The 23,753-nt window shown below is 15.6% G+C and overlaps 6 protein-coding genes across 6 annotated transcripts, besides 76 other annotated features; 4 read left to right on the plus strand and 2 right to left on the minus strand. All coding sequences in view use genetic code 6, as the record gives it.

Moving 5' to 3' along the window:
- Positions 1 to 315: 315 nt before the first annotated feature.
- Positions 316 to 350: a microsatellite.
- Positions 351 to 828: 478 nt separating this feature from the next.
- Positions 829 to 861: a microsatellite.
- A 637-nt stretch (positions 862 to 1,498) lies between these two features.
- Positions 1,499 to 3,216, plus strand: IMG5_051470 (protein disulfide isomerase family protein, putative; the record flags this gene model as incomplete). Its single annotated transcript, XM_004037407.1, has 4 exons — positions 1,499 to 1,652; positions 1,801 to 1,907; positions 2,026 to 2,530; positions 2,614 to 3,216. 4 exons carry the CDS (start codon positions 1,499 to 1,501, stop codon positions 3,147 to 3,149), a joined length of 1,302 nt encoding a protein of 433 aa, XP_004037455.1. The 3' UTR covers positions 3,150 to 3,216.
- Positions 1,665 to 1,761: a microsatellite.
- Positions 2,199 to 2,243: a microsatellite.
- Positions 2,546 to 2,572: a microsatellite.
- Positions 3,175 to 3,215: a microsatellite.
- A 1,149-nt stretch (positions 3,217 to 4,365) lies between the features above and the next one.
- Positions 4,366 to 4,412: a microsatellite.
- A 239-nt stretch (positions 4,413 to 4,651) lies between these two features.
- Positions 4,652 to 4,718: a microsatellite.
- Positions 4,719 to 4,955: 237 nt separating this feature from the next.
- Positions 4,956 to 5,002: a microsatellite.
- A 287-nt stretch (positions 5,003 to 5,289) lies between these two features.
- Positions 5,290 to 5,358: a microsatellite.
- Positions 5,290 to 5,464: a microsatellite.
- Positions 5,310 to 5,391: a microsatellite.
- Positions 5,322 to 5,351: a microsatellite.
- Positions 5,349 to 5,449: a microsatellite.
- Positions 5,417 to 5,449: a microsatellite.
- Positions 5,421 to 5,464: a microsatellite.
- A 58-nt stretch (positions 5,465 to 5,522) lies between these two features.
- Positions 5,523 to 5,558: a microsatellite.
- Positions 5,545 to 5,679: a microsatellite.
- Positions 5,680 to 5,745: 66 nt separating this feature from the next.
- Positions 5,746 to 5,788: a microsatellite.
- Positions 5,746 to 5,860: a microsatellite.
- Positions 5,752 to 5,859: a microsatellite.
- Positions 5,794 to 5,850: a microsatellite.
- Positions 5,861 to 5,986: 126 nt separating the features above from the next.
- Positions 5,987 to 6,036: a microsatellite.
- Positions 5,992 to 6,043: a microsatellite.
- A 73-nt stretch (positions 6,044 to 6,116) lies between these two features.
- Positions 6,117 to 6,182: a microsatellite.
- Positions 6,183 to 7,168: 986 nt separating this feature from the next.
- Positions 7,169 to 7,201: a microsatellite.
- A 420-nt stretch (positions 7,202 to 7,621) lies between these two features.
- Positions 7,622 to 7,672: a microsatellite.
- Positions 7,673 to 7,804: 132 nt separating this feature from the next.
- IMG5_051480 (phosphorylase phosphatase, putative) lies at positions 7,805 to 10,258 on the minus strand (the record flags this gene model as incomplete). The annotated part of the gene is made up of 8 exons (XM_004037408.1): positions 7,805 to 7,880; positions 8,007 to 8,914; positions 8,994 to 9,230; positions 9,399 to 9,465; positions 9,532 to 9,713; positions 9,812 to 9,896; positions 9,982 to 10,045; positions 10,105 to 10,258. The coding sequence occupies 8 exons, from the start codon at positions 10,256 to 10,258 to the stop codon at positions 7,805 to 7,807; spliced, it is 1,773 nt and encodes a 590-aa protein (XP_004037456.1).
- Positions 7,906 to 7,971: a microsatellite.
- Positions 9,340 to 9,386: a microsatellite.
- Positions 9,898 to 9,980: a microsatellite.
- Positions 9,925 to 9,980: a microsatellite.
- Positions 10,047 to 10,094: a microsatellite.
- Positions 10,047 to 10,096: a microsatellite.
- Positions 10,053 to 10,091: a microsatellite.
- Positions 10,259 to 10,290: 32 nt separating the features above from the next.
- Positions 10,291 to 10,358: a microsatellite.
- Positions 10,359 to 11,414: 1,056 nt separating this feature from the next.
- Positions 11,415 to 11,489: a microsatellite.
- Positions 11,458 to 11,500: a microsatellite.
- Positions 11,501 to 11,792: 292 nt separating this feature from the next.
- IMG5_051490 (hypothetical protein) lies at positions 11,793 to 12,785 on the plus strand. The gene has a single exon (XM_004037409.1). The coding sequence runs from the start codon at positions 12,032 to 12,034 to the stop codon at positions 12,449 to 12,451; it is 420 nt and encodes a 139-aa protein (XP_004037457.1). The 5' UTR covers positions 11,793 to 12,031; the 3' UTR covers positions 12,452 to 12,785.
- Positions 12,786 to 12,955: 170 nt separating this feature from the next.
- Positions 12,956 to 13,002: a microsatellite.
- An 18-nt stretch (positions 13,003 to 13,020) lies between these two features.
- Positions 13,021 to 14,124, minus strand: IMG5_051500 (parkin coregulated gene protein, putative; the record flags this gene model as incomplete). Its single annotated transcript, XM_004037410.1, has 7 exons — positions 13,021 to 13,157; positions 13,220 to 13,261; positions 13,327 to 13,434; positions 13,502 to 13,598; positions 13,641 to 13,733; positions 13,797 to 13,963; positions 14,010 to 14,124. The coding sequence occupies 7 exons, from the start codon at positions 14,122 to 14,124 to the stop codon at positions 13,021 to 13,023; spliced, it is 759 nt and encodes a 252-aa protein (XP_004037458.1).
- Positions 13,747 to 13,786: a microsatellite.
- A 126-nt stretch (positions 14,125 to 14,250) lies between the features above and the next one.
- Positions 14,251 to 14,298: a microsatellite.
- A 63-nt stretch (positions 14,299 to 14,361) lies between these two features.
- Positions 14,362 to 14,405: a microsatellite.
- An 87-nt stretch (positions 14,406 to 14,492) lies between these two features.
- Positions 14,493 to 14,545: a microsatellite.
- Positions 14,507 to 14,531: a microsatellite.
- Positions 14,546 to 14,635: 90 nt separating the features above from the next.
- Positions 14,636 to 14,675: a microsatellite.
- Positions 14,676 to 14,798: 123 nt separating this feature from the next.
- Positions 14,799 to 14,851: a microsatellite.
- A 5-nt stretch (positions 14,852 to 14,856) lies between these two features.
- Positions 14,857 to 14,889: a microsatellite.
- Positions 14,890 to 15,486: 597 nt separating this feature from the next.
- Positions 15,487 to 15,554: a microsatellite.
- A 233-nt stretch (positions 15,555 to 15,787) lies between these two features.
- Positions 15,788 to 15,830: a microsatellite.
- Positions 15,831 to 16,095: 265 nt separating this feature from the next.
- On the plus strand, positions 16,096 to 18,398 carry IMG5_051510 (protein kinase domain protein; the record flags this gene model as incomplete). The annotated part of the gene is made up of 3 exons (XM_004037411.1): positions 16,096 to 17,221; positions 17,914 to 18,231; positions 18,274 to 18,398. Coding segments are annotated over 3 exons (1,569 nt in total), but the record flags the coding sequence as incomplete, so codon positions are not given.
- Positions 17,399 to 17,451: a microsatellite.
- Positions 17,608 to 17,762: a microsatellite.
- A 235-nt stretch (positions 18,399 to 18,633) lies between the features above and the next one.
- Positions 18,634 to 18,664: a microsatellite.
- Positions 18,665 to 18,723: a microsatellite.
- Positions 18,724 to 18,796: 73 nt separating this feature from the next.
- Positions 18,797 to 18,837: a microsatellite.
- Positions 18,838 to 18,942: 105 nt separating this feature from the next.
- On the plus strand, positions 18,943 to 19,866 carry IMG5_051520 (hypothetical protein; the record flags this gene model as incomplete). Its single annotated transcript, XM_004037412.1, has 1 exon — positions 18,943 to 19,866. A coding segment is annotated over one exon (783 nt), but the record flags the coding sequence as incomplete, so codon positions are not given.
- Positions 19,813 to 19,866: a microsatellite.
- Positions 19,867 to 20,079: 213 nt separating this feature from the next.
- Positions 20,080 to 20,117: a microsatellite.
- Positions 20,118 to 20,121: 4 nt separating this feature from the next.
- Positions 20,122 to 20,193: a microsatellite.
- Positions 20,122 to 20,194: a microsatellite.
- Positions 20,124 to 20,204: a microsatellite.
- A 448-nt stretch (positions 20,205 to 20,652) lies between these two features.
- Positions 20,653 to 20,710: a microsatellite.
- A 126-nt stretch (positions 20,711 to 20,836) lies between these two features.
- Positions 20,837 to 20,872: a microsatellite.
- Positions 20,873 to 21,000: 128 nt separating this feature from the next.
- Positions 21,001 to 21,060: a microsatellite.
- Positions 21,061 to 21,303: 243 nt separating this feature from the next.
- Positions 21,304 to 21,343: a microsatellite.
- Positions 21,344 to 21,710: 367 nt separating this feature from the next.
- Positions 21,711 to 21,764: a microsatellite.
- Positions 21,765 to 21,889: 125 nt separating this feature from the next.
- Positions 21,890 to 21,937: a microsatellite.
- Positions 21,931 to 21,981: a microsatellite.
- Positions 21,982 to 22,071: 90 nt separating this feature from the next.
- Positions 22,072 to 22,152: a microsatellite.
- Positions 22,085 to 22,232: a microsatellite.
- Positions 22,091 to 22,163: a microsatellite.
- Positions 22,132 to 22,224: a microsatellite.
- Positions 22,144 to 22,239: a microsatellite.
- Positions 22,173 to 22,212: a microsatellite.
- A 550-nt stretch (positions 22,240 to 22,789) lies between the features above and the next one.
- Positions 22,790 to 22,855: a microsatellite.
- Positions 22,804 to 22,872: a microsatellite.
- Positions 22,807 to 22,874: a microsatellite.
- Positions 22,807 to 22,875: a microsatellite.
- A 678-nt stretch (positions 22,876 to 23,553) lies between these two features.
- Positions 23,554 to 23,581: a microsatellite.
- Positions 23,582 to 23,753: the final 172 nt, after the last annotated feature.

The raw sequence follows: 23,753 nt of genomic DNA on the forward strand, positions 1-23,753 counted from the left end.
GAAGATTTAGAAAAGAAAAGAAAACAAATGATTAGAAATCGAATCTCAGCTTAAAAATCAAGGGATAATAAGAAAAAATATGTTTAATAAATAGAAGAGGAAAATTAGAATTATAAAAAACTTGTTAAATAATATGAGAATTAATTAAAGGAATGCTAGAAAATAAAAGAAAAACTTTTTAAAGAAAAAAAGTTAAAAAAATATTTTCTTTAATAAAAAAAGATAAAAAATTGCTGCTATACTTTCACTTTTGGGACTCATTTTTGTTTGCTGTTTACATAATTAATAATAAAAAATTAAATTCTTAATTAATGTAATATTAAAATTGAAGAAAATAGTTAAAATGAAGATTATTAATAATATATAAACTAAAACATTAATAATAAAAATATTTATAAAAATTAAAATATACTTAATGATTATTTTATGAAAAATAATTATTAGGATTATAATTAAGAGGTTTTATAAAACTAATAAATAATTTAACTTTTAGGTGATATCGATCCTGGATAACTTTAAGAAGAGTTAAATGGGTTTAATTTTAAGAACTTATTTAATAAATAATTTAACAGAATTTTCTTTTAATAAATTTTTAGTAGTTTAAGAGAAAACTTTGTTTAAATAAAATAAATTTTTAAGTGATTTTTATCAAAATAATGATTATGTGAGATATTTTTTTTTTTATAATTTAAACAAAATTTTCTTTTTAAAAAAAAAAAAAAAAAAATTATTGTAAAAATTAATTATATTAATTTTTTTTTAAATTTCATTTTTTATTTATTTATTTATTTTGAAAAAGATATTATTTTAATTTAAATAATTTTTAAAATTTTATATATTTAATTATTTTTATATATAATTTTGGGAAATATATTATTTTTATTTTATTTAATTTTTGTTTAAAAAAATAATAATAATAATATTAATATATTAAAATTGAAAAAAAAAAAAAAATAACATTTTTTTATTTTTTTAAATTAATTATTTTGTAAAAACAAATAGTTTTTTTTTCTAAATAAAAAAATATAATAATTAAATTATTATATTTTATATATTTTTGATATATATTTATATTAAATTAATTATAGATTTTTATTATTTATATTATTTTTCTTATTATTATTTATTTCTTATAGAAATAAAGATAATATAAATATTAATATTTTTTTTTTATATAAAAATGAAATAACCAAAATAAAATGATTTAAAAATAAAAAGGTTTTGTACATTAAAATTTTATATTTTATAAAATAAAATATTTTATTCAAAATTTTTATTAAATATATGAGATAAATTGATGAAAATATTTTATAAATTATATAATAAGAATATGTATTTTTTTAATACGTGTGAATAAAATAAATGATTATTTATATTTTTATTTAATAAAGTTTTATAAAAAAACTAAAAGAATATATCATTCTATACAATATAAAAGTAAAAATAAAAAAAAATTATTATTAATAAATAAAAAATATTTTTTTTTTTATAAAATAAAATGAGATAATAATAAATCATAACTTTGTTATTTATTTTAATAATTTCAACATAATCATTATATGATTCCAAATCGAAAGTAATAAAGCTTGATAGTAAAAATTTCAAAACATAAGTCATTTAATCAAAAGAATTATGGTTAGTAGAATTTTATGGTAAAAAAAAAAATATATTAATATATATATATTAATTAAATATAAAAATATGTAAATATATATATATTTTTATATATATATATATATATATATATATATATATATATATGCATTTAATATAAATTAACTTTTTAATATATTTAAAAAGCACCTTGGTGTGGACATTGTAAAAGTTTAGCTCCTGAATGGGAAAAAGCTGCTAAAGCATTAGAAGGAATTGCTAAAATAGGAGCAGTTGATATGACAACAGATTAAGTAAAAAATATATTATTATTATTAAAATTAGATAAATAAACAAATAATTATAAATAATTTAAATTCGATATACTATAAATATATATATATTTATTTACATATATATATATAATTATAGGATGTAGGTTCTCCTTATAATATTTAAGGATTTCCAACAATTAAATTTTTCGGAGATAACAAAAATTCACCATTAGATTATAATGGAGGTCGTACAGCTAACGAAATAGTAAAATACCTTCATTCTGAGTCTAAAAAAATTACTGATATTCGATTATTTGGAAAATCATAATCTAATAACAATAATAATAGTAATAGTAATAATAATAGTAATAATAAAGGTGCTGAAAAAGATGGAGATGTAGTAGTTTTAACAGATGATAATTTTAACGAATTAGTAATGAAAAGCCAAGAACCTTGGTTTGTAGAATTTTATGCTCCTTGGTGTGGCCATTGTAAAAATTTAGCACCTGAATGGAATAAATTAGCTACTAATTTAAAATCTTAAAAAATAAATGTTGCTAAAGTAGATGCTACTGTACATTCTAAAGTAGCCTAAAGATTTGGTGTAAATGGATATCCAACACTTAAATTTTTCCCTACAGGAAATAAGACTGACAAAAATGGTAATTAACTTATTTTATATATATATATATATATATATATATTCTTTTACATATATACTATTAATTTATTTTCTTTCTAAAAGTTATACCTTATAATGGGAATAGAGACGCAAATTCTATGGAAAACTGGGCTAAAGAATAAAGTGATAAATTTAAACCTGTTGTAATTAATTAATTAATTGATTAAAGTGTTTATGATGAGTTTTGTACTAATTCATCTGGAATTTGTATACTTTTCTTCCTTCCTCATATATATGATGCTGGTGCGGCTTAAAGAAATAAATAATTATAGTTAATTAAGATTGTTGCTGAATAAAATAAACATAATCCGGTATCTTTCTTGTGGAGTTAGGGAGGTGATTAATACGATTTGGAAGAAAAATTGAATGCAGGAGGAAGCGGGTATCCTAGTTTAGTTGCTATTTCTTATAAAAAGAATGTTTATACTGTTTTTAAAGGCAGTTTTAACGAAAAAAATATTTAAACTTTCCTCAAATCCCTTGTTTAGGGAAAAATTACTGGATTTTCTACTTTAAGTTAAACTCCTCCTATTGTTAAAGTAGCTAAATGGGATGGAAAAGACGCTAAACCTTAAGAAGACAAATAATAAGATTTATGAATAAAAAAAAAATATATATTTTTGGTTTTATTTTATTTTTTTTCTATATTTTTATTTTTATTTTTAGTAATAAAATAATTTTAAAAAATTTAAGTATATATTTATATATAAAATAAAGCTTGAATATTATTTAATAAATATTAATATAAAAATATGGAAAATAAAAAAAAAAGATAATTTAATTAATTTTAATAATAATAGGAACCACAAGACTAAATAGATAATAAAAACTATAATCGATTTCCTATATATGACAAAACAATAAGAAAATTCATATAAGAATTAAAAAAACATTTATAAGAAACAATAGATATTGATTAAAATACAAATTAAGTTTAAAATATGAATTAGGGTTAAAGGAAAATAAATATAAAGTTTTTAAATAATATATAACAATTATAAAGTATTTAATTCTAGGATTAAAAAAATATGAATTAATATTTAAAAAATAATTAATAGAAATATAAAATATATATTAAAGAGCATTTAGATTTTATTATTTTAGTATTTTTTTAAGATATGGAATTATGTATTTTTTCTATTGATAAAAATAATAATCCTAAAATAGAATTGGAATTATTATAATAAATAAAAATCGATTTTAAGACACTTTATAATGATTAGAAATATAGTCAGCAAATATTCTGTTGTGAATAAACTTTTTAGTTTAAATAAATATAAAATAATCAAATTGAAAGTGCAGTTGTTTTTTTATTGGGGGGAGATTTAGGTTAGATTTTTATTATTAAGGATAATTTAACTGGGGAATTTGAAACTTAATGTGCGCATATTTCTGCTTGTAAAATTATTCAAATATAATGCCCGGAATAAAATATTTACTATAGTCACTAAAATATTGCACTTATATTAACTTTAAATGAAAATATCTATTTATTTAATTTCCTGAATAAATGTATTATTGCATAATTCGGAAATTAAGGTTGTTCAGGGCCAGGAGATTATGTTTCTGTAGGCTGGCATTCAAGTTTTGAATATTTCATTTGTGCATAAGAGAATGGAACATTCTAATTGTGGAAAATTGATAAAGAAATAATTGACAATATACAACTTTGTTCAAACGATAATAATTGTAAACCAGGAAATTTCTTTAGAAAATATGTAGATGTAATTGATATATATATGTATATTAATATAAAAATATATATATAAATAAAAAAAAAATATTTATAAATTTTTATATATATATATATATATATAATATAAATAAATAAATTTATTGTAATATACAAAATTAAATATATTTGACTTTATTTTAATATTTTTTATATAAAAAATATATCTTTTTTATTATAAACAAATAATTTATAAAAATGCAAACAATATTAAAATTATGTTTTTAATATATAAGTTATATATATATATATAAACATAGTTATTTTATATATCAAGTTATATAAATTATAATAAATTTATAAATAAAAAAAAGGTAATTATTAAAATTATATTTTAAATATAAAATAAATATTATTATTTAAAATAATTATATATATACATATATATAATATTCATTATATATATATTATAATTATATAATTATATTTATATATACATTAAGTAACCTTATTATTAAAATTTTAATATTATTCCTAATTAAATTGGACCTATTTTTTATTGTAATTTAATGGAACATATATTAGTTACTATTGATAGTAATTGTGTTTTGAGATTTTCATTTTTAGAAATTTAAAATAGTGAAAATCATATTAATATATGTACACTAGATTTAAATACTTCGATTGATCAAATTCTTAATGTTTTCTGTATTGATTTGATTGTTGTAATCGGTATTTTTTTCTTTTTTCTCTTTTTTTTCTTTTCTATTATTTTTTTCTAATATAGTTTTGGAGTAGTTAATATATTATATAGAACTTGATGTCGAGTAAAATGATAATATTATAGTCAAAACATAAAAATATTTTCCATAAAAAATTGATTATTTGTTTATTTCTGAAAGCTATAAAATCTTAATTGGAAAAAAGGAAAACTAATTATATATAATTAATAATTAATGATATTTATCATATATTTGAAAAAAAAATAAAAAAATATATGTATAATATTATATAAATCATTTTAATAATATATATATTTTTATATTTATAAAAAGAAATTTTATTAAAAAAATTAAAAAAAGATATAAAAATAAAATAAAAATAAAAATATTTAAATAAAATATTTAAAAATAAAAAAAATTTTAATGATATAAAATTAAAAATAAAAAGAAAAAAAAAAAATAATTTAGCAATATTAAAATAAAAAAAAAATTAAAAAAAAAAAAAGTATAAATAATAAAAGACAATTTCAAAAAAATAATTATAAAATTAATATAAATAATTTAATACAAGAAAAATAAAAAAAATATAATATTAAAGAAAATAATATTAAAAATATAATTAGTAATAATATTAATAATAATAATTATAATAATAATTAAAATAATAATAATAATAATAATATTAATATTATAATAATAATAATAATATATATAATTATAAAATTATTAATAATATATTTAATTTTAATATTGATTTAATTATAAAATATAATATAATTATTTTTAAATATAGATACATTTTTTATTTTTATTTTTAATTTATATTTATTTTATAATTATATATATATAAATTTAATATATTAAAATTATTTTTAATTTTATTTAAAATTATATTATATTTATATTAATATATATAATGAAATTATTTATATACAATTTAAATTTTAATTTTTACCTATATATTATTTTAAATAATTTTTTTTTTAATTATTTATAAAATTATGAAATTTTATTTAAAACACATAAAATAATTAAGTTAAAGTATTTAATATATTTATTTTTATTATTATAATATATTTTTTTTTTTTTAATTAAAATAAATATAGTTATATAACTTACAGTAATCAATATTTTTTTAAAAAAAATTATTCTTAATTTTAATATTTAAAAATAAAATATTATTGTTAATATGAAAAAAGATAAAAAATATTTTATTAAATATAAATAATAAAAAATATATAATTTATGTAAATATTTTATAAATTATTAATATTTTATTAATAAAAATAGTTTAAACATTTAAAATAAAAGTATAAGTATGAAAAATATGGCTTATAGTAATAATAATATTACTAAGATATTAATTTACTAAAAGTTCTATTTAATAAATATTATTTTTTTTATATATATATATTCTATTATTTATATGTTACAAAATAAAAAGATTATTTATTAGAATACATAATATATATATATATTTTTTTTTCAATTACAAAATTTTATAAATAAACATTTTTTTAAGTTTCTGTATAAGATATTTAAGAAATTTTATATTGCTTCTTTTTTTATTAGATAAACCCTATATAATAATTATTAATCTTTATAAATTTAATTTTAATAAAATAACTCAATTGCTATTTTCATTTCTATTAATTAATTACAAAATTTAAGCTTTTTAGCAAATGCAACAATAGCTTTTCCAGCAACTCTATTTCCACTAATAATGATATTTTATTTATAAATATTATTTTATTTACTTAAAATTAATATATAATTATCTTAATTATCTAAGATTTCCAATTGTTTAGCCTATACTGGAAGCTCCTTATAGTTTTATTTAATTTTAACTGAATAAAAAAATGGTTTATTTACAAATAAATTTATATATTTTTATTACAATAAATTTATTTGCAAATGAATTAAATTTATACATGTATTTATATTTTCTGATAATTTTTATAAACCTTTATCAGTTATTTAATTTTACCTTTTAAAAATAATAATTTAAAATAATCAAAGTAATTTTTTTTTTATACTGCAATTACAAATTCAATTTTTTTAAGTTTTTATTTTATTAAAAGCATTTACTTATTTCTTCTATTCCTTAATCTCCTATTTAGTTTTCTTCTAAAAATAAGTTTAAAAAAATTAAATTTTAAAAGCTTTATAATGATTTTCCAATAAAATATGCACTTTTATCAGTAACTTTACTATATCTTATTATATTTATATTTTTAAATAATTTAATTTATAAATATTATATTAAGAACGTTAATTTTAATGTAAATTCTTTTAAAGTAACTAAATTTTTTAAGTATAAAGATAATTATTCTGATTAAAGATCATTTAATCCATACCATCTTTTTCAGTTTTAATTTGTAATGAATTAATTTTTAATAAACTTTTTTCTTTACCTTAAATCAACTTCAATATTATATTAATTTTCTTTTAATCTATAGTCTTTTAAATCTTCTAAATAGCTTATTTACATTAAATTAAATATTTAAAACAAATATTATTAAAAATAAAAACAAATATATTAAAATAATAATGAAAATAAGTTTTTTTATCAAAAAAATGATTAAGATTATAATTTAATATTATAAAATAAAATAAGATATTTACCTTTTAAAATAATTTTTTGTATACAAAGCTTTATAAATAAATAAAAATTATATTAATAAAAAAAGAATATTTATAATAAAATAATAACATATTTTAATAAAAATAAAACTTAATATATATTTTAAAAATATATCTATTTATTTTAAAAAAAATTATTAATTAAGAATATATTTAACGAAAAATTTAAAAAAATAATAAAATAAGAAAAAAAATCTTATTAATAGTTTTAAAAAATTCACAATTGTTTAAGGCATTCTTATGCAAAATACTTAACATCCTTATCAGAATCATTAATTAAATTACTGATATTACTATTATATAAATAAAAAAAAATAAATATATATATATATATATATATATATATATATATATATATATATATATATATATATACATATATATTTTTATTTTAATATATATAAACATATAAAATTTACGTTTTAATATCATTCAAAACATTTTAATTTTCAATCTTTGCTGCAATTTCTTTAAAATATTTTATAGTAGAAAATCTAATATTAGGAACTCCATCACTTAGATGTTTAATAAAAATAGGAACAATTTTATCTATTGCAACTTCTGGAGAAATATTCATAGCTAAAATCTTTAAAGCATAAAGACTAGTTTATCTTTACAAATATCCATTTTCTTTATATAAAGAATCTTGTAGTTATTTAAATAGTTTACCAGTAGCCCAATCTTTATAAGTAAGAATAAGTTAAGGTAATTTTTCTGATGTATTTTCTCTTACTACAGACACTCTATCTTTAATGTAAGTCATAAAAAGAGGTTCTATACTATTCAAAAAGATATCATTATTCTTTTTTTTTTAAATATAAAAAAAATGAAATATATATATAAATACATGAAAATATTTAGCAATATTAGCTAACCCTTCATATGCTTCAATTCTAACTCTCCATTTAGTATCTTCAACACTTTTTTTAAAAAAAGGAATTAAAGTTTTCAAAGAATCTGGACCTAAACACTCTGCGAATTTGGCAGCTGCCTTAGTAGCCCCTTATCTTACTTCTTTACATTCATCATCAAACAAATCAATTATATAGGAAAGTAATTTTGTTGAAGTTAGTTCTTTTGGAAGTATACCTACTATTATAGATATTACATTAGTAACACCAGAACGAACTTATGGAACAAAATCTTTTGCTAAATATTAAAGGTGAGGAACTATAATGCCAAGCTTTTCAGGAGATAAAATTTTTACAAATTTTGCTAAAGATTAAATCGAGGCAATTCTCACATCACTTTCAGCATCTCGAAGGAGGTTTGTAAAAATTTATATTAATGAAACATTATCCCCTTCTTCTCCAAAAGCTTCTGCAATCTATATTTAAATTAATTATAAAATAAGTATATAGATATTTATTTATATATAGTTTTATAATATTTTTTTAATTAAAAACTTCTGAAAATGATTTTGATAATGATAAACGAACTCTCCAAGATTTATCTTCAGTTGCCGCAATTATTATTGGTAGTGTATGTTATTTATTTTCATCTTTTTTTAATACTTTTGCAATTAATTTTAAAGAATTTAATACTAAAACTCTTACTAAATCTTGTTCATCTGAAATTAATTATTTTACACTCTATATTAATTAGTTTAATACATATTCTTTTTCTATAACAATAGCTAATTCCTTTTTTATTTTTAGAAAAAAATAATTTTTTATATAAATAAATAAATAAATAAATTAGAAATACATTTATATAAACATAATATGTATTTATACATATAAATATATAAGCATATATATAATATATTTATATATATATATATATATATATATATATATTATTTATTTTACTCCAATTTTTTAAGCAATTGCACGTCTTACCATTGGTGTTTCTTCTCCACAAAGTTCAATAAATTTACTGATTTTATTAAATAAAAATAAAATATATATAATAATATTGCATATATATAATAGGATTATTTACTTTCTTATTTTTTCTTTATGTTATCCTGAACGAGTATAAATATTACACATAAGATTTACTGCCGAAACCCTACATGTAAAATTAGTATCATTAGTAGCTAAGCGAAGAATAAGAGGTACATAAAAATTTTAAATTTCATATTCTCCTAGTTAATTTGCTATATTTACTAATGTTTTGACTGCCTTTTTTTAAATAAATAAAAAGATCATATTAGTATTTATTTTAAATAATAAATAACATTTATATATATTGAAATCAATATTTTTTTTTTATTATTTACCATATCTCTTACAACAGTTTCTTCTGAACTTGCTAAAAGTTCTAAATTAGGTAATAATGTAGTTTAATTTCCTTACATGAATTACCTATTATATATTTTATAATTAATATTATTATATATATTATATATATATATATATTATATATATATATATATATATATATATATACGATAAATTTTCAATTTCTTAAGCAATTGCAAAAAGTACTTCGTCTTCTTCTTTTTTAATTAAATCTATTTTTTTTTTTTTTTTCTTATTATTTTTTTTTTTTTTAGTATTATTATATATTTACTATCTATATATGGAAGTAATGTTGATTTTACTAGTTCAGGCCCCATTAAAGTGGCTACAATTCTTAGTCTATGGATTGCATTTACTCTAATATAAATTTCATCGGATTCCATTTCTTCTTTTAATAATTCAAAAGGGCTATTTGCTTCACTCATATATTATTTTATTATTACTTATTATATTTATTTATTTAATTTAAATTAATTATATTTTTTTACATATAAAATTATTTTATTTAAATAATATATTTTATTTTTTCCTCTATATATATATATATATATTTGATAAAAATCATTTTTAAACATAAAATTTATAAATTGTTGAATGTTAATAAACTTAATTCTTCAACAAAACTACGGGACTAAAATGTGAAAAATTAACTGAATTAGGAAAAGCTTAAGTTTCCAAACAGAAATATCCTCTTTTTAAATCCCCATCTAAATAATTACCTGTATATAGTTAAACTCCTTATTAATTAGTATAAATCTCTAAGATTCTTCCTGAACTTTTTTCATTAATAATAGAACATAAGTCTATTTATTTTTCTTTTTTTAATACGAAATTATGGTCAAAACCATTTCCTATTTTTAATTATTTATCTTCCTTTTCAAAATTTAGACCTTCTTATATACTCTTCATTTTTTTGAAGTCAAAAGGAGTATTTTTTACTGATAATATTTCCCCATTAGGTATACATTAGTCATTCATAGGTGTATAAAAGTCCGCATTTATCATAATTTAGTGATTTTCCATTGATTTAGGGAGATTTTTTTCCGTTTATAGATTAAAATAGGAATGACTAGTTAAATTACAGACTGTATCTTGGTCTGAAAAACATTCGAAATTCATAATAAATTCATTTTTTTAATTTAATTAATATTCTATTCTCACTTTTAAATTTCCAGGATAGCCTTCTTCACCATCTACACTAGTATAGTGCATAATTATTTTATTTTCTTAAGAAATTATTTCATACTGAAATATTTTTTTATGAAAACCTTCTTTTCCACCATGTAAATGATTATCTCCTATATTTTTTGTTAATTAATATTATTTTCCATTTAAATTAAATTTCCCTTAATCTATTCTATTAGCACATCGCCCAACTAAAGATCCATAATAACAAGGATTTTTTGTATATTCATCGAAATTCGGATAATTTAAGACTATATTTTAGGATATATTGTCTTTATCAGGAGTTATTATTTGAGTTATAGTTGCACCGTAGTTTATTAAGTGTATTTAGGTCTTTTAGGAATTTGTTAAGATAAATTCGTATATATCAGTGTCGTTTATTTTACCAAATATGCGTTTTTATATTTATTACATTTTTTTTTTTATTTATTAAAATTTATTTTATTTTTTACTAAATAATTTTTATTTTTTCGTAAAAAATTAAAATAAATTTTAAAAATTTACATTAACAAAAGATTTTTATTTAATTAATAAAAAAAAAAAAAAAAAGTTAAACAAAAAATAATTAATTATATTTTTAATAAAAATTTAATTTTATTATAAAAAAATAATGGTTAAAAAATAAGTAACATATATAAAAAATAATACTACTTTTACAGAATTTATAAGCGAATTAGAATTTTACTATAAATCAATTTAATAAAAGGATGATTAATAAATTACTTTTTACATAATTATGAAAGAATTAAAGGACATATTATACCATTCTAATTAGAAATTAGATTACTAAAATATTAAAAATGATCTAGAAAAAAATAAAGACACAGAGAAAGTATTAGATTTAGTAAGTAAAAAATATTTAATAGAAAATGTAATATAAACTGATATAAAAGATTAATTAATTTACATTATTTTGGAATTTCTTATATTAATGGAATAAAAGTAGACAGAAATATTAAATTACGATAATAATAAAGTGAGATATTTAGGTATATTTTCATCAAATAAAACTGATGAGAAAATATTAAAGAAAAGCTTATAAATATAGGACTTAATATAAAAAATAAAATTATGTTTATGTAAATAAAAATTTGCGATTTCTAATTAAGAATATATAAACGAATATGATTAAAAAAAAGAGATTTTTAAAAAAATTAAAGAGATTTAATTCTAGTAAAAAATTGTATTTTAATTTCCTAATTTTTCTTTCGAAAACAAAGAAATATTCCAAACTGAAAATTTTTAAATATAATAATTAGAAAATAGCCGAATAGCCTTTATTTTAGGCGAATATAATATATATAAAGGACTCCCTACATAAGCTCGAGAAGAAAAACTAAGAAAATTTATATATGAAGAGTTTAAAAGTTCATTTGATGAATACAATTTTTATATTTTAAGTTTTAAAGCTTTCCCACTTATAGATCCTATGATAAATTATGAAACTTAAAGTTTCGAAAAATTGTCTTTTATTAAAAATCATTTGCTTATAGTTAAAAAAAATATAGATTGGGAATAACATAATTGGATGAATTAGGTTATTTTTTATGATATAGGAAGAAGTTTGTTTAAAAACAGATTTTAAAATAAAGAAGGCTATGAGACAATAAAAAAAATATCTAGAAATCATTGCAATTTTAGAATTAATATTTAAAAAGATAAAATTTAATATGTTTTATATAATTAAAGTTTGAATAATATTTAAATTGAAAGAGGATATTGTATTCATAAAAATATTCTAAATCTTTAATTTTAATAATTTATAGGACTTTAGTAAAATGATTATGTTTCTATTGTACCTGGATTTGGTGATATTTTGTTTGGATATAGAGTTAATTTTATAATTTAAAATATTTGTTGATTATTATAATTATTATTAATGGAAAATTAGTTATAAATATTAACTATTTTTTTGTATATATAAATAAAAAAATACCTATATATTTATGTATATATTAAATTATATATATATATATATATATATTTTATGTTTTTTTTTTTTTCAAGATATACAACTTTCATATGTTGGAATCATATATTTAATATTTGCATAAGCTTCTTTTCCCCCATTTTTTTCTAGAATTTCTAATGTTTCTTATATTAAATCACCTAGGCTTTAATTATGGATTCCATAATTTACTATTTAAATTTTTTTATTTTAATTATCTATAGTTTTTTGTTCTTTTTTTTATAATTTTTACATCTATGTGTTTTAAAAACATTCAGAATAGGTAAAATTTATTCTTATTTTTTGTTAAAAAAAAAAAAAACAAATAAAATATTTTTTATAAAAAAAAAAAAAAAAAACTATAATAAGAAACTAATGCTTCTCCTATATATTTATTTGAAATAACTAATTTTTATATTTTTTTTAATGTTTTGCACATTATGGCATGATCTTTAGTTTCTAAAGCATCTAATTTAAAAATAATTATTTATAAATACAAAAAAATATATAAGGAAAAAAATAAAATAAAAAAAACTTTTTATTGGTCCAATTAATTAAGGCAAAACAGAAAGTGTTTTCATTCCTCCGTTTTCAAGTAAAAAATCACAACCTGCATCAGATAAAAACTATTTCTTTTTATTAAAAAAAAAAAATATATATATGATTATTTATACATTATATGGCTCTTTAACTTCTCTTAAACCTTCAAAAAATAAAGGCAAATTTCTATGATAATCAATTTTTTCAATATCTATTTTCCATTATATCTTTTTTTTAAAAAAAAATAAAATAATATAAAAATAAAATATTAAAATTAAAAAATTCTTTACTTTTCGCTATGTTCCGATAAAATTCACGGCTATAGGAATATCACCCCTTAAAAAATGTTTTGTAAATTTATTAATTTCATGAGAATTAAAATTTTTAGGCTAATAAATGCCAGTTTTTTTTAATATTGGTTAAATTTTTAATCTTTTTGCTGCTATAGATGAAGAATCTTGGATACAATAAATATATATATATAAATATGTATAAATAGTTACTTCCTCCGCAACCTGCAAATTTAGCAGAAACATTTGTTAAATTACTTCTACTATTGCAATAATATGTTTAAGATTTTGTTGTATTAGAATTATAGAAAAAGCTGCTAGCGATCATATTTATTTTAATAATTTTATGATTTTGTGGTTTATAATTATTAACTAGAAAAAAAGGTGTTTTATTAATATATATACTTGAAATGAGAAATATATACAAATATAATTATGTAATTTAAATATAGAAATATATTAATATATATATATATATATATATATATATATATATATTATACTTTTTATATGATTTATTTATAAGTTTTTATTTTTATATATATATATTTATGATTAATATATATATTCTTTTATGTATTTTTTATTATTTTTTTTTTTTTTTATTATGTAATATAAAACAATCTATTTTAATTTTTACTTTCATTTAAAAATTATAAGAAATATATTAAAAATATAAAATTTTTAATAATTTAATATTCATATTCTTATATTTTTTATTTTATTTTTTATTTTTTCATTATTTTTTTCTTCTTTAAAACATTTATTCATTTTTTTAATAGCGCTTTTAATTTACTTTTAAGAATTACTTATATTATCACCATTTTTATATTAATTGTTATTATTAATAATTTTATTTGTATTATTATTATTTTTATTGTTTAATTTATTTTAATATAAATTTTAATTATTTTTCTTTTTTTTACTTTCTTAACTTGATATCGATGATGAAGATGATTATATCCTTTTTTTTATATATTTTTAATTGTCTTAATTATTCACAGAAGAAAAAGAAGAAGAAGAAGAAAAAGAAGAAGAAGAAGAAAAAGAAGAAGTCGAATTTTTATTATTTTTTTAATTATTTTATTAATTAGAAAAAGAGCTTTCTTAAGAAGAATAATTTTTTTTTTAATTTTTTTAAGAAGAGCTTATTTATTCCATATCCGAGCTTTATATATAATTAGAAGTTAAACTACTTTTGCTAGAAGAAACAGATTTTTTTTTTTTGTATTTTTATTAGAAATTTTCAGAACTAATATCACTACTTTCAGTTAAAGATGAAGAATTGTAATCTTATTTTTTGCTATTTTTAAATATTTTCTCGTCTTTTTCATATGATGAAGATTAACTTTTAATTTTTTCTCTTGAAGAACTTGATTCTTAAGAAGAAATGCTTAAATTTATAGGATTATTTAAATTTTAGGTTTTTTGATTATTTTAAATCATTTTTTGATTTATAGTCTTTTATTCGTATTCAGAAGATGTTATACTACTAGATGATGAATTTAATTTAGATTATTTTTAAAATTGCTTTGGTTTTAAATCATTTTTTAAATATGTTTTATTTTTTTAGTATTAAAAATAATTATTTATATTCATTTTTATTATTTTTAATATATATATTTTATATATTTAAAAAATATAAAATATTTTATTTAGATTTTTAACTTAAATTTTATTAAAATAAAAAATAAATATATATATATATATTTAATTTTACTATTTATAAATATATATATATATATGTATTTTTATATTATTAACAGATTATTTATATAAATTTTAAATATATATTATATTTTTTATTATCAAAATATATTTTTCTTAGCAATTATTTATTATTTCATTAATAAAGTATTATATTTAATTTATAATATTTTTATATTAGATTAATTAAAGTTTAATTAAAATTAATTTATTTTAAAAATACAAAGTAAATTTAAATAAAATTTTAAAAATATTTAATTTAATCAAATAATCAAACAAATAACTAATTTTTAACAAATAAATATTAATATTTAAAAAATAATATATATATAAAAAGAAAGAAATATTTATATAAAAAAATTTAATAATGGGATAAATACAAGGTTAAATTGGTTAACAAGATTTTCTCGAATTTGAAAAATACTACCAAGAACAAGAATAAACCTCCGACTAGCATTATGGAGAAGTAAAAATATTTGAAAATCTCTCCTAAATATAGCCTGAGAAGAAAAAAAAGCCTCTATTATACCAAAAATGCAAAAAATTAGTTTTAAAAGAAACATTATTCTAAGAACATCATATATTACAAAAAGAATAATAAATAATGTAAGAATTAAAGTGTTTAACATAAATAAACCACGATTAAAATACTACAAATAATATAATAGATGTATATGCATATTTTATATTATCTGAAGAATAATTATGCAGTAGTGTTTAACGCATGTAAATTATACTAGAGTACTTATAAAGGGACTTATAAGTAGAAATTAAAACTAAGAAATTATAGAATTAGAGATTTTAAGTATAGGAGATTTATATTATAGCTTTTTCTTGTATAAACGCATTGTCGAATTTGTAAAAATTTAATCTAGCTTATGGGGATTTGAATACTTTTAATATTTTAGTCTCTGAGTTTTTTGAAGTAAAGCTTTTGCATCCTTCTATCAATAAAATAATACCTTCTTATTTAAAGATGATTTCTTAGACAGATTTTTAGACTAAAGGAGTATATCTTTCTCCTTTGCTTGTAAATGCAGTTTTTAATAAAAATTATCATCCAGTACATAATCCATTTAAGTCTGATGTTTTTACTTTAGGGGTAATTCTTATTGAGTGTTGCTTTTTGAACTTTTGTGATGAATTGTATTGTTATGAAAATGGGGAGTTCAATTTGGGAGTTTTAAATGATTATCTTTTGAAAATTAAGGCTATTTATGGAAACGAAGTATTTTCGTTGATATAGAGAATGACTGTTTATGAAGAAAATTAAAGGGAAGATTTTATTTAGTTAGCTCAGGCATTCAATGTTTAAAACTTTATGAATTAAATACATATATAAATCTAATTAATGATGGATTAAAATAGAGGTTTAAATATTAATGGAGGGTATTAATTATAAATATAATAATAATAGTAGGGAAGATTAGGAGTAAGTTTGTATAAGAATGGTTAGGAGGAAGATGAAAGTGAGATAGATGAAGAAAAAAATAGTTTTTTAAATGAAAATTATAAAGAGTAGTATACTTTTTAAAATTTAGATTAAAATTAAATTAGCACAGAAAATTAATTGTATAATCGTGATAAAAAATTTTAAAATTCAAATAAGTTATTAAGTTAAAATGATAAAATTAATACTAATTAAATAAAACATTGTAATATTAAAAATAATTAAAATATTTGTAATAATATAAATAATACTAATAGCAGTAATTATAGTAATAATAGTTAATATAAAATGCCTGAAGAAATTTTTCACATAATAAATGAAATAAAAGATAATTAAAAAATAAATGTACCTTTATAAGATAATAATCGATTCTGAATATACCTCAAATGTAATAATAATTATAATAGTAAAATAATATTTCTTATTAGAGTGTATAACATTTATCAATAATAATAATAATAATAATAATAATAATAATAATAATAATAATAATATAATGTTTTAATTCAAAATCAATTAATAATAATAATTTATTAATAATGTTTCTAAATTAAATTCAAATTTATTATATTAAAAAGATAATAATAATAATTTTATTAATAATTAACCTTATTTCCCATCTAATAAACAGTCTTATAATATAATAGATTCATTATAAATTCCTTTTTAATAATAAATCCCTATTTAATAATAAATTCCTATTTAATAATAAATCCCTATTTAATAATAATAAGTTCTTTTATATTAATAATAAATTCCTTTATTAACATAAGTTCCTTTATAATAATAATAAATTCCTATTTAATAATTGGCTCAAAATTCTTAAAATATTAAAATTTAATAACATTAACCTTTATAATTATCATAATTAAAAATTAATAACACATAATAACTTCCAATTTAATAAAATCGTATTTATTTTTTTATATATTTATAATATTTTTATTAAATAACACAAAGATAATTATGAAAATACACATGAAATTTATGATGATAATTCATATTATATAGGCGAAAAATTAGATGGATTAAGGCATGGAATAGGTAAATTTTATTACGCAGATGGTGGATATTATGAAGGTGTATGGGTTAAAGGTAGAATGGAAGGTATGGGAACTTTATATTATCCTTCAGGTGCTTTAGCTTATATGGGATAATGGAAAAATGATTAATTTAATGGAAATGGAACTGTATATAATGAATAACCTGCTTAAATAGATGGAGATTTTGATATTAGTAATTTTGATAATTTAGGTGAGTTTTGGGATAAATATGAAGGTATTTTTTTATATATATGTTTTTTTTTATGTATAATAATAGGAGATTTTATAGATGATAATAAAGAAGGTTAGGGAGTTATTTATTTGTCTAATGGTGATAGATTTTAAGGCAATTTTTAAAATGATTTTGTACATGGATAAGGGACTTTTTATAAAGGAAATTAGGTATTTTTAAAAGGAGTTTGGGAATATAATCATTTAGTTTAATGATTTTTTGATGTTTTTATTAGTATTATATATTATAATTGTTTTTATATTTATTAATAATGATATATAAAGATTATATCATTTTTAAATATGTTTTTTTTATATATATCTTATTTTCTATTGTTATTATAATATTTATTTATAAATTATTTGGTTTTGAAATAACTGTATTTATCTATTTTAATATAGTTTTTTTTTTTTTTTTCTATTTTTTTTTATTCTATATTATTTATATATAAATTAAAAAACATTATTATATATATTTATTCAAAAAATTACTTATTGTATTTTTTTAATTTATAAGAATATTTATGTTATGAATTTTAATATTATTATTTATAATAAACAACAATAACGAATTTAATAATAAAATATAGAATTTATCTATATAAAATATTAAAAACCAACTAAAATAATAAAAATAATTATTTATTTATTTATTGAATACATATATATATATATATATACAATAAAAAAAACAGTAATTTAAATATAAAATTTTAATATTCCAAAAAAAAATATTATAATTATTAAATATAATAATAATAACAAAAAAATTATAAATTAGTTGTTTAAAATATAAATGCTTAAAATACTATTTTTATCTCTATTAATAATTTAATCTTTCCAATTTAAAGAAGATGACCAAAAAGTAAAAGTTGAGTTATATTTCGAATCCTTATGTCCTGGTTGTCGTGAATTTATAAATTCATAAATTTAAATAACATTAAATACAAAAGACTTATTAAAAATTTTAGACATAGAATTAGTGCCATATGGAAATGCTAAAAAAGATTCTTAAGGCAATATTACGTGCTAACACGGAGAAAATGAATGTTATGGAAATTTAATTGAAAATTGTGTACTTTCTAAACTCGAATATCCCAAAAATATTAAGTTTGTGTATTGTATAGAAAATAAAATAGAAGATAATTAATTAGATTTTAATAAAACATTACAAGATTGTTATATAGAACTATAAATAGCATAATAAACTTAAGGAAGTATTTAATAATGTTTGACTTCTGATGAAGGCAAATAATTAGTTATTAAGGCCGGAGAGAAAACTGATTAATTAAGTCCTAAGCATTAGTTTGTGCCTTGGATTATAGTAAATGGAATTCATAATGATGAAGAATAATAAGCCGCATAAGAAGATTTACTTATTTATGTATGTAGTATTTATAAAGGCACTATTAAAATCGAAGCTTGTGATAAAAGATTTAAATGGTTCAAGAAATACCTTAAAAATTAATCTTCTTTAGAATTATGTTATGATAAATGAGTAATATTTTTGTTTTGTTTTTTTGTTCTAATATATAATAAAAGAGTACTAAATATATTTAATAAATTAATAATGAATTTATAATAGTTTGTTTAAATTAATAAAAGTTATTTTTTTGTATAAATAAATAAAGTGAATTTTAAAAATAAATAAAATTATAAATTTAATTAAATATAAAGAAAAAAAAATAATTTTTTTTTTTTAAAAAAAAATATATATATATATATACTTATATATAAATAATTTATTTTATTATTATTAATTAAAAATTATATATTTTTTTATTGATTATACTATATATAGAAATAAAAATTATATAATTATTTCATTTTTTATTAATATGATGTTTTATTTTATTTTTTTAAATTTAAATAATATTTTTTTATTCAAATTAACTATTAGTTTTTTACTAATTTATTATTGTATATTATTTTATTATTTTTATTATTAATTTAGTTTTTTATATTATATTAGTTTTTGGAATTATCTAATATAATTTTCAAATAATTACTTCTAGAAGTTTTAATTGATTTATCATTTAGCAACGTTTTATAAATATTATTTTAATACATATTTCTATCTGTAGAAATTTTATGGCTTTTTAATAAATGATAATTCTTGCTTAGTTTTTATAATCTTTTATGTATTTCTTTTATTCTTTGATTATGAGAAGAAATATTTTTGGATTCATATATATATTTTTAACTTTTAATATCAAAGTTTTTCTAATTTTTTTAGGAATTAATATCTTAATTATTTTATTAAATAGTTATATTTGAAAATTCACATTTTTAAAACACTTCTTTTAAATTTAAAGAATAAAATCTTATTTTTTTATTTTAATTTTAAATAAAATTAGATTATTTTTTTCCTAATATTTTATTTTAATCTTATAAATTTAAAAAAATCGAGTTATTGTTATTTAAATATTATTATTATTATTATTATTATTATTATTATTATTATTATTATTATTATTATTATTGCTCATTTATTTTTTTATTTTCATAAAAAGAATCAAATATTTTGTTCTTATTTTCTTTTTCTTATTTTTATACTATATCTTAAAAATCTATATTCTTTTATCTAAAATCTGAACTTTTACACATTCTTTTATTTATTATTTTTTTTTTTTATTATTATTTTTCATTAGAATTGCTTTAATATTAATTTTTATTGATTAATATCTTTTCGTTAGTTATTTATTTGTCATTAATTTTTTAATAAACTTTTTGATAGATATGATATAGTTTAAATTTTTTATTTTATTATGGAAAATTTTATATTTTAAGTTAATTTTATAAATTTTATAATATTTAATATTTTTAATTTTATTATACATTATTTTCTTCCTTATTTTTTAAATAAGATATGGATTTATTTTTAATAATGTTGGAATTTTTTAAAAATAGTTTCTCTTTTTTTTAAAGCAATTGTTAATTTTGGTAAAAAAATAAGGTGTCATTAAATATATTTATTGGAACTTTATTATTATTTTTACTTTTATTATCTTATTTTATATTTGTTTAAAGTATTTTTTATTCATAATCTTTTAATATTTATAAATTTTCAAGCTATTATTTATTTATATATACATATTTTTTTATATAAAAATATTAATATTATTACTTTATTCTTTGTTTATTATTCCTATTATTCTAAATATTTTGTTTTTTTTTGTATTTCTTTTTCTTCATTTTATTATATAATATACGTTTGTTTTGTATAATCTAAATTCAATATTTTTTAAGACGATTTAAATGAAGAAGAACGTTCACCTTTATTTGTTAGAGTCTTTGAAGAATTACATTATGATTATTATTGTTATTATTAAATAAATAAAATATTTTTAGGATTAAATTATTATAAAAATTAATTATTTTTTTATATTTTTTCTATTTTTTATTTTTAAATTAAATAAAATTAATTTGTATTCTTAATAATAAAGTCTTCTCTTTAATTATACCTTAAATAAAAAAAAATAATATTAAATATAATTTATATTATTAAATTATTAATAAAATATTATTTTATTAAATAATTTATGAGAAATATATAAAATATAAAATATTAAATATGAAACCAATCTTATTTAAACTAGGATTACTAATTCAAAATATTTAAAGAATTTTCATCAAATATTGTTTAAATAAATAACTTAATTTAATATATGTATATATAGAAAATATAATATATTGTATAAAAAAAAAATTATATTAATTAAATATATTTTATATAACTTAAAAAATTATTATAAAAAATAAAGAAAATAAATTTTATATATTTTAATTTAAATATTATATATAAATATATTTATAAATCAATTTAAAATTTAATATATTAAAAAATAATATATTTGATATATTTTAAATATAATATATAATACATATTTAAATATATTAATCAATAAATATATTATAAATATTTTATAAATATTTTTATTAAATAAATTTATATATATTTTATAGAAATATATTTATAATTTATTTTATATATATTAAATATATATTTTTACTTCATATTTTACGAAATATATTTCTGCTTATTATTTAACTTAAACACTATGTTATCTTACATCTTTTTTTAGATATATTTCCAATTCTCCAAATATTTAATTTTAATCAATTACATTAATAATTATTTTTTTTTTCTTAAAGAATTTTGTTTTTATTTCATAGTATAATTAATGTCATTTTATATATCTTCATTTTAATTTTTTACTTTTTTTAATTATTTATCTTCAATCAATACCGTTTTTTAAAGTTCCACTTAACCATTTTTTATAAAATAAACACCATCAATACAATCTCCTTATTAATAAATTATTGATTTTGGAGGATATTTTTTTATTTAAAATTCTTTTAATAATTCATTCATTTATTTTGGAGCAATATTTTTAAGAAAATTAAAACTTTATAAAAAAACTAACTTTTCATTTATTTCTTATTGTTAGTGTAAACCATATAAGAATTCAAATTCTTATTTACTTATCATTAGAAAATGACTATCTTATAAACATACTATAGTAGTTGTTCTTTTTTATAAAATAAAAATATGTATTTAGATATATATAAATAAATATATATATTATATATATATATTATATTTATATTTATATTTATATTTATATTTTATTTATATTTATATTTTTTAAAAACAAATTACCTTTTTTCTTATGTTATTAATACTATCTCTCCAAAAGTATCTCCTTAATTATAAATATAATTTATATTATATTAATAATATTTCTTTTTTATTAAATTAATATCTAATTTTTCTTTTATACTATAAATATTATACTTTAAAAATAAATATTAATGAAAAAAAAAGAAGTTTTTATACTATTATAAGTCGTTTTCGAAGTTTTTATTATCAATAACTGCATTATTTATTTATTTTTGGGGAATTTTTATCTATAATGCAAAGTTCATAATAGCTTTTTGATTTTTAAGTTGTTTTATTAATCTTTTTTATTTTGTTCTATTAAAGTATTAAATAAAAATCGTGTTTCTTCTTAGCTTATTTAATTAAAAATTATCTAACTTATTTTTTTATATATTAAAATATACCAATATATTTATTTAATATATGATAAAACATTTTTTAGCTAATTCATAAATTATTATTTCTTTTTTTGATTTTCTATATTTTATTATTCTTTTAATATTTAATCTACATATTTATTATCAGGGATCAAGCAACACACTTAACCTTATTTTTTTATATATAAAAAAAATAAAATTAAAATATAAAAGAAATAAAAAACCTTTTAAAATTATATAAAAATCACTTCCTTCTTCTCCTTTTATTACGAAAAAATAAAATAAAATATATATATATATATATATATATATATTTAAATATAAAAAATAATAAAAAACCGAAATTAAAAACTTTATCATGTTTAAATAATTTTACATATTTAAAATGTTTAAGAAATTAATTAAAACAATTTTGAACGAATGAAATGTTGTTTTCTTTGAATAATTATAATTCGGAAATTTATTTTTATAAAAAATGAATTTCTT

The sequence above is a fragment of the Ichthyophthirius multifiliis genome (genome assembly GCF_000220395.1).
Source record: "Ichthyophthirius multifiliis unplaced genomic scaffold scaff_1120509250154, whole genome shotgun sequence".
NCBI lineage: Eukaryota > Ciliophora > Oligohymenophorea > Hymenostomatida > Ichthyophthirius > Ichthyophthirius multifiliis.